At 41.6% G+C, this 13,906-nt stretch overlaps 1 protein-coding gene across 3 annotated transcripts; it reads left to right on the top strand.

Moving 5' to 3' along the window:
* The first annotated feature begins 2,131 nt into the window (after window positions 1–2,131).
* On the top strand, window positions 2,132–11,572 carry slc35b3 (solute carrier family 35 member B3). 3 transcript variants are annotated; one of them, XM_069716936.1, is made up of 10 exons: window positions 2,132–2,365; window positions 4,197–4,423; window positions 4,590–4,711; window positions 4,877–5,031; window positions 6,503–6,610; window positions 6,925–7,022; window positions 7,237–7,329; window positions 7,583–7,694; window positions 8,539–8,608; window positions 10,559–11,572. In XM_069716936.1, the coding sequence occupies exons 2-10, from the start codon at window positions 4,208–4,210 to the stop codon at window positions 10,707–10,709; spliced, it is 1,125 nt and encodes a 374-aa protein (XP_069573037.1). In that variant the 5' UTR covers window positions 2,132–2,365; window positions 4,197–4,207; the 3' UTR covers window positions 10,710–11,572. The 3 variants fall into 3 exon arrangements, with proteins under 3 accessions (XP_069573037.1, XP_069573035.1, XP_069573038.1); XM_069716934.1 differs by having other exon boundaries at window positions 4,194–4,423; XM_069716937.1 differs by lacking the exon at window positions 2,132–2,365 and adding an exon at window positions 3,181–3,358 and having other exon boundaries at window positions 4,194–4,423.
* The last annotated feature ends 2,334 nt before the right edge of the window (window positions 11,573–13,906 follow it).

Here is a 13,906-nt window from a genome sequence, read left to right as displayed (position 1 = left end):
AATGGGTTTTATTACATAAATCTATCACGCATGATGAATGGTTACACTTGTAAAGTTGGACGGGGGAGAAGAAAAAGCGGTCGGACGGGCCTGCGCCTGTGCTCGACTGCTGTGCATTACTGAGCACTTTCTCCATGCGAGGTTGTAAATATGACATTTTTGTCTCTTTGGGACTGTCAATTGGAGTGCACTGGGAATGGGGGGAAGGGGATTGTAAATTCAGAGAGATTAATTAACCTTTTACATTTGCGATTCAGCCCTGCATCTTTTTTCTGTATATTGTGACCCCTATGAGCAGAGAGGTGACAGACCTGGCCGCAGCCGGCCCAGGGAGTCTCGACGGCTCATTCCAAATGAGTTATTAACAGAATTTTTTGAATAGATGGAAAAATTGTAGCCTGGCCATTTAGTGTCATAAAGGCTGGGTTGGCGAGGCGGCAGGGGCCTCCCAGGGACAGGAGGCAATACCATTACAATCAAATCTGAGATGGAAGAGGGATTGAGCTGTCCATTCTGAATTTTTATATTGTCGGAGGGCTGGGGAGGAAATAATGCCATCCTGGAGTGTATTAACCTCTGGCTGGGGAAAGAGGACAGGGAGAGAGAACCCAGGCAGGCACAGGGAGGGATTTGAGATTGGACAACGGGGAGAGGGGAAGGCTGGAGGAGGAAGGAGGGGGATGAAGGGGCAAAAGAGAGCTTCATGCCTTTTGCCAGGGAAACCAAAGAGCGAGAGGCAGGGATATGAGATGGCCGAGAGACAGAGAAAGAACAGACAAGGTTGGGAAGAGGATAATGTAATAAGGGGCGGGGAAGAGTGAAAGGACTGTAATGGGCAGGGAAGCTCATATGGACATGAAAGCATGGTGGAGGAAGAGGAGAGTTGATTGGAAAAGATATAACGTTCGGTGAAAGAATGTGGGAATCACGGGGAAGGAGGAGATGTAGTCAAAGTGGAGACTACGTGGAAGTTGCTGTGGACAATAGAAAACCACGATAGGAGATGTGAAGCTGCCGAGATGGCAACTTGCACAAATTGCACCATTTTGTCATTTACTGGCTAGTAGTTCTGTCCATATGGCTTCAAACTATTTTCACTGGTGATACTGAGATACTTTATTAAAGTAAAAGTAGCAATACACAAAAAAAATCCTGCATTCAAAACTGTTTTTAAAGTAATAATTTGGAAGATTTCCACTCAAGTAAATGTCTGTCAAATCACCATCAATCGCTCAATGAGATAACACAATCGTGGCTGAGCCTGTGTTGTACGCTGACAACGTATCTCTATAGTTGCCACCAATATTGGACACTGATTTGACCCCTTTTTGTTTGAGCATCAGTAACTCAGTGGGTGTTAATGCTGAAGCTCTCGGACTTTGATACGCAGTACCCATTTCTGTCTACTACAAATAAAACTCTTTTGAATGTGTACTGCACAATCACAGATTATGTGAGTTAATGTCAAATACAAAGACTTTCATTCAGTTTAGTCGTAACACCAGCTAGGGATCTAGGATCTAAACTTTCCAATTTGTGCAAGGACTTCATTGAAAAATAAAGAATAAGCAGTTTTCAATAATGTAAACTTTTAAAGAGAGAGCACTTCTTCTTAAACTTTGAATCTAGCACAAAGAAAAAGTTATGGAGGCCAAATTAGGTGTAAATATATACAAACTAGTGCTCACTTTCCTTTAATAATATACTTCTAGTCCACAGCCAGTGTGTCCAGTGAAATATGCCGTCCTTTTTAATTTGACTTTCCATTATATGGTCTTTGTGACTTGTAGTTCCCTTTTATTTATTTGCTTTAAAACACCAGTCACAATAGAAAACTGTGTCAGTGAACCAGATTAACTAGAAGAACTTGTAGCTGTTTTATAATGTAAAATGGTGCCCAGGATATAACACAAGCACCGTGTACTAACTCAAGATGGACTCTTCTACGCAGTGTCTTCTTGAACCAGAAGGATTTTCTAATTCACTTCCTCTGCTTAACACACATTGAAATGTTGAAGACCGATATTTGTGTTTCACCGGGGTCGTCATTTGAAACCATCGACGTGCTCCACCGCGTGACTCAGCCGACCAATAGAATCACAGTTCAGAGGTCGGAGCGGAGCGGAGCGGAAGTTGGTGGCTGCGTTTGCCACTGCAGCAAGCGGAGGTAGCTTTTTTTTAATTTTTTTTTTTTTTAGCAGGGCTGACTACGCTTCTCGGTGCGTTTCTGTCTTGTCTGTCACTGGAAATTATTAACATGAAAAGGTTTGGAGCGCACAAAAGATGAAGCCGGCATGTCCGGGCGAATGATTCCCTCTGAGAAAGAGGACAAGCAGGCGTAAAGAACCCGGAAGTGCTGTTGAAGGTAACAAGCCTGCTGACTTGTCCGTCTGATGAAGCTTCAAGATGTGTCGCTGGACGTGTGGTATAAAATGGCGTTGGTAGTTTGGATTAGGTCCTGATCTTTAGAGGGTTAATCCGTGATGTGTAATCATCTCTTCTTAATGAGGTCGTCAGGAAGCGGCTGCTTCGCAGCCATGCTAACGGCGGTCATACTTTTTTAAACACGCACAGTAACTTCACGTAAGGTTTTTATTTAAGGTTTTTATTTAAGGTTTATAATGTTCTACAAAGCTACAGTCGGGCGGATGTTTAAGTGAATGTTATTAACTGTTTGGGTCTTGGAGTAAAAACAACAACAACAACAACAACAACAAACAACCTTTTTCAGAGCTCAGATGTTTAATTGTGTTCTTCGTACATTTTCCTTTCTGCACCTTGAGACTACGTCGTAGCTTTGTTGAACACTACCACGACATAAACTCACTACTTTGTGGTAAAGGAGGACAAAAAAAAAAAAAAAGAACAGAGGAGGATGGAAAGTCACGTTTTGTGCGTCTCATTATGTTTCCATGGTGACGGAGACAGTGACGGACATGACGTGTTTACACGATGATCACTTACTGTCAGCCGGATCAAGTCTTACAATTATACAAATAATTATGCAAATTATCAGCTATTTTCAACACTAGTCAGCACGATTCTGTTTTACTGTCACTCCCACTGTGAGTGTTTGTTTTGTTGGGATCATAAGAAGGATGCTGTCGCTGGGCTGGGTAATACTATTTGGATATTTGTATATATTAATCATTTACTGTATTGCTGATTGTCCCGGCTGAGCTTGACTCTACCTCCTCTTTTCCGGGGGTTTCTGGCATCGTCCCCGTTGAGGTTTTATTCGAGTTAAAGGGTGACGTGAAAACGCTGCAGAGCCTCCCGCAGTACGATGGCCGGCGTCTCTAAAGTCACCGAAGTCCGTGTCCCGTCTCTCCGTTACCGTGCGCACGTTGCCGCAAAGGTAGTTCCACGTTTCTTCAGACTTCCTGAAGTTTTGGCCCCGCTGAGTTTTCACACGTGAAGCCGCAACTTCTGACCAACTCGCGCGTCCTGCCCGCCAAAACTCACCCTAAGTTGTTGTGCTCGTGTGACTTTGAAGTCCTGAGGAGAAACAAAAAGTCCAAACTTTATGAAGACATTTTGTCCGGGGAACGTTCTGTCGCAGAAGTCGACTTCATTGTCAATTCACCACGTGTGCAAGACATACAGAGAAATCGAAATGTTGTTTCTCGCAGTCCCACGGTGTGCAAAAACAAAAAGATAAAACAAGACCAGTATAAGTATGTCACAATAAAAAACAGACAACAACCAGGGTGGTGGAAGGTGATTTGGTGTTGTTGATTTTGTACTATCTGCAGTGGAGAATAAAATCCAAGAAACTGCCTGATACCAAAAGCGAGTTAAGACGGTTAAAATGCGGCTGCAGATTTCTGATATTGTGATATAACACTAGCATTTTCTTTTCCTGGTTTTAAAGACTCCATTACAGTCCTTTGATGCCATTTTCTGAACATATCAGACCGTTTGAGCTGTTTTATTATTTGCCTTTTCCTACTTTGTTATTATCTCCATATCAATTATCAAAAATGTCATTGTGTAAATATTTGGTAAAAGTAAATAGGCATCCGTACAATATCAGTGCAATATTGATGTCAAGGCATTTGGTCAAAAAATATTTTGATATTTTGAGTTTGTCCATATCACTCAGCCGTACTCTTGTCTGTGGTCACTCTCTGACCAGATCTTTTGATCAAGCATCAGTGTGCTAATTGCTGAAATATGTCGTTATGTTCCAGCAGCCACAGACACAATGAGTGCCAAATATGGCCTGGTGAGCTACAACAGCTCACGGAAGCACATTTCAATCTCCATCCCCTCGTCCACGGAGGTGATGTCCCCGCACATAAAGTCTGTGGAGGAGCTGAGGGTGCTGGGCATCAGCCTGACCAACCTGAGTGCGCCCACACAGTTCCTCATCTGCGTGGCTGGAGTCTTCGTCTTCTACCTTATCTATGGGTACTTGCAGGTAACACAAAAGAACGAGCACACACCCAACAACGCACACACATGTAGATAAAAGTAATTCATTAATACATCTTTTTTTTTTTTCCAACGTGTGTAAATATGCTTTTGTGTGTGAACAAAGAAATCAAACAAAGAGGAGGGCATGATTTGTCTCTGTATATTTATAGGAGTTGATATTTTCCGTGGAAGGATTCAAGCCTTTTGGTTGGTACCTCACTCTGATGCAGTTCGGCTTCTACTCCATGTTTGGACTCGTAGAGCTTCAGCTCACGCAGGACAAACGCAGAAGGTACAGCTGCAGACGACACACTTCGCTCACCTGTTACACATCCAGCTTCATCACTGGTCCACGTTTGTTAAGAGTCAGTCACATGACAACAACTTTTTATTACATTTTTTTTTTTTTTTTATCAAAATCTGTTCCTCATTTGATTCACGTTTTCCTCTCCTCCAGGATACCGGGGAAGACCTACATGATGATAGCGTTTCTAACAGTGGGCACTATGGGCCTCTCCAATACCTCTTTGGGCTACTTGAACTACCCCACACAGGTCATCTTCAAGTGCTGTAAACTCATCCCCGTCATGATCGGAGGAGTGTTTATCCAAGGTCAGCTGCTTTATCTGTATTTGTAAATGCAGGCCGTACATTGTACGACAGAACATTTACTTTGGTTTAGTTTCTGCGGCTGGTTTTGCCTTTTTGTGCGCAAAATATTCTTTCTTTATACGGTATGCTGTGTGAGCCAACATTTTGAGGCCCTCTGTAATTCACCATCTTCCTCATTGAGAAATGATTTAACATGTATTAACATGTCAGCTCTGTGGTTTGAAGTTGTCTGGTTTTTGTTGTTTTAATATTGTTATTTCTGAGTTTGCTCTGTTGAGTTTTCCTCTTTTCGATATGCTAAAACGACACGTTTAAATTTAGCTGAAATCTGTGTCGTGAAAAATGTAAGGACCGTTCCTTAAATGTGTCAGGAACTGAGTTTTTTTTTTTTTTTGCTCTGGCTGAAAGATCGAAATCTCTAAAGTAAAATAGCGTTTTTACTCTAAAGGTAAAGTTGCATCAAAATTAAATTTTCCTATTGAACATAAAACAATTTAACCATCATTAGTCAAAACAGGTGGACTTTAGAGGGGGTTCATTTCAGTCACGTTTCCTTTGAAGCGACGGTCACCTTTCAACTGTCAGAACATCCTTTGTATCCTGTTGTTTTCGGTCGTCAGAGCCCGGTCGGCAGTACTCACCGCTTCTCCCTGCTTTTGGTTCTGTCTGTCCTTTCATCCTCACACCGGACTTCTCAAGGTTCTGCGTCCCGAGCGTCAGACGGGTTTTGTGCTTTTTTTTTTTTTCTCCCTCCCCTCCCTTCCTGCATCTCAGTCTAGATAGATAGATGTGAGCAGCGCGGTCCCTCAAGGGGTCGAGTGGAAAACAGAATTTGTTCACTTAGAATGCAAAGAGGAACTAAAGTTGTGGAGGAGGGAGGGATGGACGGAGGGAGGGAGGGGTGTGGGCGGGGGGGGGGGGTTGCATCTGATGTGAGACCCTTCAAAGGCGAGTCAAGGAATCAAAGCCGACCACAGCCAACCTGATGCTACGTCCCCTTGTCAACCTTCAAGGCATCCGTCCGTCAGCCTGTTTCTGGAAGACTCCTTCATCCTGTTGTTTTCTTTTTCCCACTTTTTTCTTTTCCGCAGTGTTTTTTTTTGCATTGTTACATGCAAAACCTCAGAAACTTTAAACTGTGAGGAATACTCTTGCAAAATACCTGCAAAAAGTTTCATTAGTTACGTGTTTATCTCCGTCCAGTGTCCGCTTCCTCTATTTATTAAAGGCGGGTCGTCTTTCTTTGTAAGCTGTGCTTAAGGGAAAAATACTCTCCCCGTGTCTCAGTTGGCTCACTGGGTTTGTGACATTACAAAAAAGTTTTTAAGGTCTTACAAGTACGTTATATTTTGTTATAGCTTTCTCACTGGTATAGTTTCTAGAAGTTGTATCATTATTTTTGTGTGTGACTTTTTGTGAGTTACTGATAAAAGACATTCAGAATAATTCATGGCTGTGTGTTGTGTTCCAGGTAAACGCTATAATGTGGCTGATGTGTCTGCTGCTCTCTGCATGAGTCTGGGACTCATCTGGTTCACCTTAGCTGACAGCAAAGTGGCTCCCAACTTCAATGTGACAGGTAAATTCTTTGAGATCCACCTCCTTGTTGTTTTTTCAAAGGTTCAAATACGGACGCTGCAGTTTAGCAAATGCAGAAGTGTTGGCGTGGTGTTGCATCAAAAGGGGATATACAGCTCTAACTAGTCTCTAGGCACTATTTCTTGTTGGGTATTAATCCATTTAGCGACATGTCGCATGTTTTCATGAAGTGTGGCTGGAAGCTTCTTTTACAGGAGCTCAAACGTCTACTCGTGCTCTTCCGGCGAAGACGTTCAGTCTGCTGTTGTGTTGGTTTCCTAAATGTTTGTATGTGCGTGTTCGTGCGGCACACAGGTGTCCTCCTCATCTCCCTGGCGCTGTGTGCAGATGCCGCGATTGGAAACGTGCAGGAGAAAGCCATGAAACTCCATAATGGCTCCAACTCTGAAATGGTACACTGTAAATCTAACTAAAAATATTAGATACATTAGCATTAGTTTAATGGCAATTTGATCTGTTCACACATTATTAGAGCTAAATACGGAATATGAATTTCTGCTTGACTGTGTGATCAAAACCAGACTCTTGTCTCATATTTAAAATGTAATGGTTTTAATAATTGTGGGTTTGATGTCACTGACTGGTCGTATGGTGTTGTGTTGACAGGTACTGTACTCGTATTCCATTGGTTTTGTGTACATACTGACAGGCCTGCTCTGTGTTGGCGGACTGGGGCCAGCAGTGGCATTCTGCTCAGAGGTGAATAAACCTGAAGTCAATATGAGTACAAATCACTGTCGGTTAATGTTGTTGTGTTTATTTCATGTATGCATGTTCAACTTTAAATTGCAAAAACAATGCTTGAGTTAAATCTTCCTTTTAATATGCAAATCAATTTGTTTTTCTTTCTTTCTTTTTTTTTGATGTAGTATAATGATAAACTCGTGGACTGTAATTCTAAAGTTTTAATTTCAAGTTTGTTAATCTATCTGTTATCTTCTCCTCCCTCCAGCATCCTGTGAAGACTTACGGTTATGCCTTCTTCTTCTCTCTCACTGGTTATTTTGGCATCTCCTTTGTGCTGGCTTTAATCAAGCTCTTTGGTGCCCTGGTTGCAGTGACAGGTCAGACCTACAGTTTCTCTCTTCTCTCTGCTTCTCCATTAAGAGAAAATTCCACTCAGTTTTATTTGCAGTGTAAAATCGCCATGGAACTTGGTGCCGATACACTTTACAAACACGTCAAACAATGACGATAAAATACAGGAAATATGATTTAAGATAAAAATCTAATGATGTCCCCAAAACATGTCACAGGCAGAGGATCACTAGCTGGACGGCTGCGCACAGAGAAGCACTCATTGCAGCACAACTCAGACACATGTGGCCAGGTTACGTAGTTTGAAATGAGTGAAATAAGGTGTTTTAATATAGGATTTACTAAAGGTGAGACTGTGTGGTTTTTTTGTATGTGTTCGAGCTGCCTTGTCAGTGTGTTTCCACTGAGGTTGCTCCTTCAGTTCATCTCAATGTTTCATGGCATTGCAGCCCATCGTTGCAGGGATTTAGAAAACTGTAGAAAACCACAAGTACCGTTGCTTCTACTTCGTATGTTTCTTTGGCAGAATTGTTTTCCAAGTACTGGCAAGAGACAGAGAGCACATCTCATAATACCAACATGTGTTTTGGCAAATCATGATGCATTTCATCGGTCATATATCTTGAAAATGTTGACTTCATTCAGGCCAGTGATGGCCAATACACTGTATTTAATAATATAGTCATTTGAAAAATAATTATATAGATAAGAATTAAGTTTCCCAGCGAAACACTGGAAATATGTCTTTAAATTCTGATATGTTGTTACATTTCCCCTCAGGTTGGAAAGTCACATTTATTGATCTTTTATTTCTTATATTTTCTTAAGTAAAAAAAAAAAACTGCCACTGATGTTTGGATTCCTTTGCAGTGACCACCGGGAGAAAGGCCATGACTATCATACTTTCCTTCATGTTCTTCGCAAAACCTTTCACTTTTCAGTAAGTACTGTCACCTTTTGACTTTAAACAGTTTCCTCTTAGTTTAAAGTAAGAATACAGTGTGACCACTGACCTCTCCTCTGACTACTCAAACTTGATTTGGCTTCCATGCCCCGGCTTTTTATGTCCTCAGTCCATTTTCAGATCTCGACTATTCCACTGCTCTTTCTCCTTCTTGTCCTTCACTCTTTTGTTCACCCTCGAACTCGCCCTCGAACTCCTCTGTGCTGTCAGAACAGTCTTATTTCCTGCTTATCTCTCCTGCTGTTTCTCCATCATGACTTTAGACATGTGAGTGTATGTATTTTGATTCTAAAAAGTTTTGTGTGTCCTCATGGTCAACATCATTTCCCCTCCAGCTGGTGTGTGCTGGACTCGCTGACCGATTCATGGCTGCAATTTATACCTTTTAAACCAAAAGACTCCATCATTAGTATACTTAAAAATTATCATCAGTAAAAAGCAGATTTAACCAAACACCAAATACTAACCAAATTAAGGAACACCAAACATATCAATAACCATACATTGTATGGTGGTATAGCATATTTGATAGTGAAGCAGCATTCTTCCATTCCAATCATAACTAACAAAAATGAACTTTAGTTGAACTATCCAAAAAAACAACAAATGTTATTATATTTTGTTTTTAAAGGTGCCCTGTGGAATTTTCTTGTCCTCAAAGTTTCACTGTGTTGCTCATTAAAACACGCTGTGTGTATCCTTGAGGTCTAAGAATATGCTTCCTTTCTCATATAACATTTTGAAATCAATTTTTTTATTTCTATCTTTGCTTGCTTCTTTCTTTTTCTTCTTCTTTTTTTTTTAAATCTTTGCTGCATCTCCTGCAGCGTTGCCACTACCTGGTTATCAGTGGAACTGTGAAACTGGAGACAGGATTGTGCTTCACGTCACCCGTGTGGTGATGCACAAAACACAGACTGACTTAAAGGAGGTGGTCAACAACTCCACAGGGAATCTTTTAAGTGGGACATCTTATAGAAAACGTTACAGCATTTAAACATTACAGGGTTCTACGCTTACCTTTTTCTCAAGAAGTACTGTAAATGTGAAGATTATTGAAAAAATTTTTGGAGTGCAGTGGAAGAAAAAAATATATATATATATACATATATAATGTACAGTATGTAATTTGTGCATTATCTAAGGGACACACATCTACGCAATTGCACATACTTACCACAATCACACATTGGATTAGACACAAAGGCCACTGTTTCATATGACAGCGCAGGACTAGGTCAAATTCTAGTATATGACTGGACCATGTATTAAACATTAAAGGCCTTAAAATTTGAAACTAGGGCTTTTAATTTGAAACAGACACAGGCAGTTGCAGCATTCAGCCAACCAATGATGACTTCATCAGTTAGTCACGCAGCATCTGGCTGACCAGTGTTGTGACTTTATTTCTCACTCGGAGACTGACATCTGTGTTTATGGGAAGTCCTATATATGGTTTTCAGCTATAAAACTAGCAGGCTTTTATTGTGAATCAGCTACAGGAAATGCTTGGAGTTTGCATGCAATGACATACATTGTAAAAAAAAAACACATCTTATATTCTGTTAGCAGACTGGTGGTCGCGGTATCTGCGACCAGCAGTGAGTGGCTGTGGCTCAAGTAACATTCCCACTTCACTTTCCGGTCACGTTTAATATTCACAGCTGTCCTGTATTCTGCCAATTCATTACATTTGTAACAACAGATTACAGCGGGTAGTACATTTTTACTCATATACTTTGCTACTGAATTATTTTTCCACCTCACACTATTTGTAGGTCCAAATGCTTGTTAAATACTTCCACTACAGAGCATTAGCATTCTGTTGGATCCTGCTCTTCCTGCTGGAGAATATACATTTCTCACAATTGTGGAAATTAGCGTCTCAACTACAAATGTCTAACCTCTCTGCCTTTCCCTCATCAGGTACATCTGGGGCGGCCTTCTGGTGCTCTTCGGCATCTTTTTGAATGTTTACAGTAAAAATAAAGACAAAATGAAGCTTCCCTCCATCAAGGACCTCAAGAGCTGGCTGCTGACAGGGAAGAAAGTCAGATTTCTTTCACAAAACGTATAGGAGGCACCCACAAGTAGAGCGGAAGTCCTGCACGGACGGGCTGCTACAATCGGCCACTTCAGGTGTAGCGTTGGCCCACACTTCTCAGGGGATATGCTGAAGCTTGTGCCTGAGCTACGGGCCTCATCACCCCCCAATGTCGAGCCAAGGATGGGTATACAGGGTTTGACCTTCAATCAGCCTTAAAAAAAAAAACGCTGACGTGATTAAAGTACAGGCCAGGGAGACTCTGCGTCCCGTCTCTTATCTGCCAGCAAACCACTGGTTAACTGGATTTCGACTGTTGACGGCAAACTGAAAGAACTGTGACTCTGTTCTAAAAAGGGGATCAATGCCTAGTGGGACCTCAGCCTCAGAAATATTCCCAACATGGAGTACAACACTGAGGACGTATGACTCTCTAAAGGGAAGACAGCTCCTTAGCTAACCAAATTGCACAGTTTTGCACTGGAATTGACTCAAACACTCAAAAATAAAACGTTGGAAAGAAAGAGTACAGAGAGACACAGGTTAATGTGTGTCATGTCATGGAATGATTGTAGCCCACCCTAAAAGAAAACAAGAAAATATACACATTGATTAAAAAGCATTTTTACCCTTGCATGAGACAGACAGATGAAACAAAACTTTGTTTTACATAATCGTTGTCTTTAAAAAAAAAAAAAAGTGACTTTCTTCATTGGTAATTCATGTCTGACTGTATCTTAATTCATGAGCAATGTGTGATCATGTGGTGACATTTTGGGGAAAGCAGAGTTATTTTGCTCCTCCGTACATCAACAGCATCAACTGCCATAATTTGCTAACCATACGTTTGGGTGAAAGGGTACAACTCTTTTTACAATAAAATATCTATTTAGTAATTTCGGTGTTACGTGTTTGTGTGAGTGTGGTTTGCCAACCAGCCTTTAGTCTCTCCTGCACCGCTTGAGAGAAGAGTTGAAATGTTGCCAAAGTGTGTGTGTGTGTGTGTGTGTGTGTGTGTGTGTGTGTGTGTGTGTGTGTGTGTGTTTATCCATCTCGTGGCCTTAGGCATGTTTGATTAGGAGTCCTGAAAAAAAGATAGCACTGCTAGACAAAAAATAAACAGCAGTCTTCACTGTGCAGAGGTTGTACTATTCATTTGGATTCATCCGGTGTGTGTGTGTGTGTGTGTGTGTGTGTGTGTGTGTCACATGAACTCACAGTTTCGATAAATGGTGGCGTGATGAAGCTCATGAAAACCTCTGTTTCCTCTGTTCAGCCATTCAAGCATCTTATGTTGAGATTTAACATATTGAAGTATTATTTTTCTCGAATCCCTGCTTTTAGTGTCACTGGGCATCTGGTTTCAATCTCGATGTGCAATCCTTTGCGTAGATGGTCATTGCCCTGGAGATCTCTGCTTGTCCAGTCCAATTCACTGTGTATCGTACGTTTAGGTCTGTTTAACAGCAGAGCTCTTTTGATGTGCAGCACTCGATATGATGACTTATTCCATTTGTGCAGCTTAATTTTGCAGTCAGCACATTCAAAAATGAGTTTCCAATGTTGGAGATCCAAGCTATAGTTTTGACAGTGAAATCTATAGGCACGTAACAAATTTGTGCAAAAATATAAATGATTCATTAAAGGCGCTCCTTTTTAATATTGGACTAAGAAGTCCTCCACGCTGCACGTCGAGAACTTTTAAAGTGGCCTGGAAATACGATGGAAATGTTTTGTCCTTCATTATCATATTGTATGCATGCGTGTGTCACTGCCATGCTGTTAAATGACAAGAGACTTGCCAGCTCAGCAGGAGACGGGCTGAGTGTGGATCTCTCTGTGATCCTAATAGAGGCCCAGATATTACAGTCTCACTTCCAGGCGGGGAACCTAACGCCGGGCCAATTAGTAATTTGGTATTTCATAAAATTTGGCAGCTTGTGTGTGATGACAAACTGACAAAGATCTTCTCTCCTCCGGGGAACCTTCGGCAGTGCAGCACACGCACACGCGCACACACACACACACACAGACAGGATTGCTAAGTTTGTCTTCCACTGCAAAGTGGCAAGTTGCTGCTCAGATCGGGAGCACGTAACTCAATTGAAAACAGAAAATGACTGGATTTTTATTTCTTTTTGTTAGCTGCAGATTTCGGTTTCACAAAGGCACAAAATGGGAAAAAGATTTTATGTTTCATGACGTTCGCCGCCGTGCTTAACTTCTGTTTTTGTATGATTGATGAGCTGCGGAGCAGTCCATTAGAGGTTGGGAGGTCACGTCGCAGTGTAAAAAACATTAGTTTGCCATTACACACATTTGATGTGCGGCGTATACTGCACTGCTTCATCGCTATGGGAGCGGCTGTTCTCTTCCAGTCCCTGAAAGGTCATTATGGGATGGGAAAGCCCAGTTGACCCAAGGCAAAGTACATCATTTGTCTTTTAGCACCAGGAGAACACACCTAACAAAGCAGGCTGACCCCTGTTAGAACACGGAGGAGTTTAGCCATTTTTCAAAGCCTCAAAGGAATATACCGTCCACCCAAGTCAGATGTTTTTTTATTGTTGTAGATAAACATTTCTCTTTCTGTACTCATAAGTGACCTTAGGTGTTTGTCTTCAGCAAGGCAGTGAGATGACACGTGTTTTCTTAAATTATTAAGGGATGTCCTGTTTGTTATAACAAAGTATGTTTAAAGATGGTATTATAAAGCTAACATGAATGAACATTTAGGAAATACATACATAAATGCATAATTTAGAAGGTCATCTGGGCCAGCGCTCTTTTGTCGTAAACTTTCCTTTCACCTTTTTCTATTTCTTTCTCCTATCCTTTCTCCCACTTCCTCTTCATCTTCCAAAGCCCACTTCCCAACACACACACACACACACACACACACACACACACACACACACACACACACACACACACACACACACACACACACACACACACACACACATACACCTGGTAACCTTATAGGCCATACAACCTCTGGTCTCACACGGTTTCCTCTTTCTTATAAATAATGGGAGGTGTCCGGAGCTCATCATTCCAGCAAATTGGCTGCTATATAATATGCGGCCCGCTTCAGATGGGTTGCTATATTATATGTGGTCAGACCTCGGATGGCCACAGCGGGGAGGGCTGGCAGCTCATTCATTATGAGTGCAATCGGTTCTGTGGGGGCGGTAAGGTGGTGAGGTGAGGGATACGCGGTCGCTCTC

The sequence above is a fragment of the Brachyistius frenatus genome, unplaced genomic scaffold (genome assembly GCF_029030835.1).
Source record: "Brachyistius frenatus isolate BFR_SWC_R1_liver_20210118 unplaced genomic scaffold, ASM2903083v1 Contig_165, whole genome shotgun sequence".
Classification (NCBI taxonomy): domain Eukaryota; kingdom Metazoa; phylum Chordata; class Actinopteri; family Embiotocidae; genus Brachyistius; species Brachyistius frenatus.
The sequence above is the reverse complement of the archived record's forward strand: the minus strand, read 5'-3'. Positions and strand labels throughout refer to the sequence as shown.

Coding starts and splice junctions, on each gene's coding strand:
- slc35b3 (XM_069716936.1), top strand. CDS start 4,208: ATGAGTGCCAAATATGGCCTGGTGAGCTACAACAGCTCACGGAAGCAC. Junction 4,424..4,589: donor TTATCTATGGGTACTTGCAG/GTAACACAAAAG, acceptor GTATATTTATAG/GAGTTGATATTTTCCGTGGA. Junction 4,712..4,876: donor ACGCAGGACAAACGCAGAAG/GTACAGCTGCAG, acceptor CCTCTCCTCCAG/GATACCGGGGAAGACCTACA.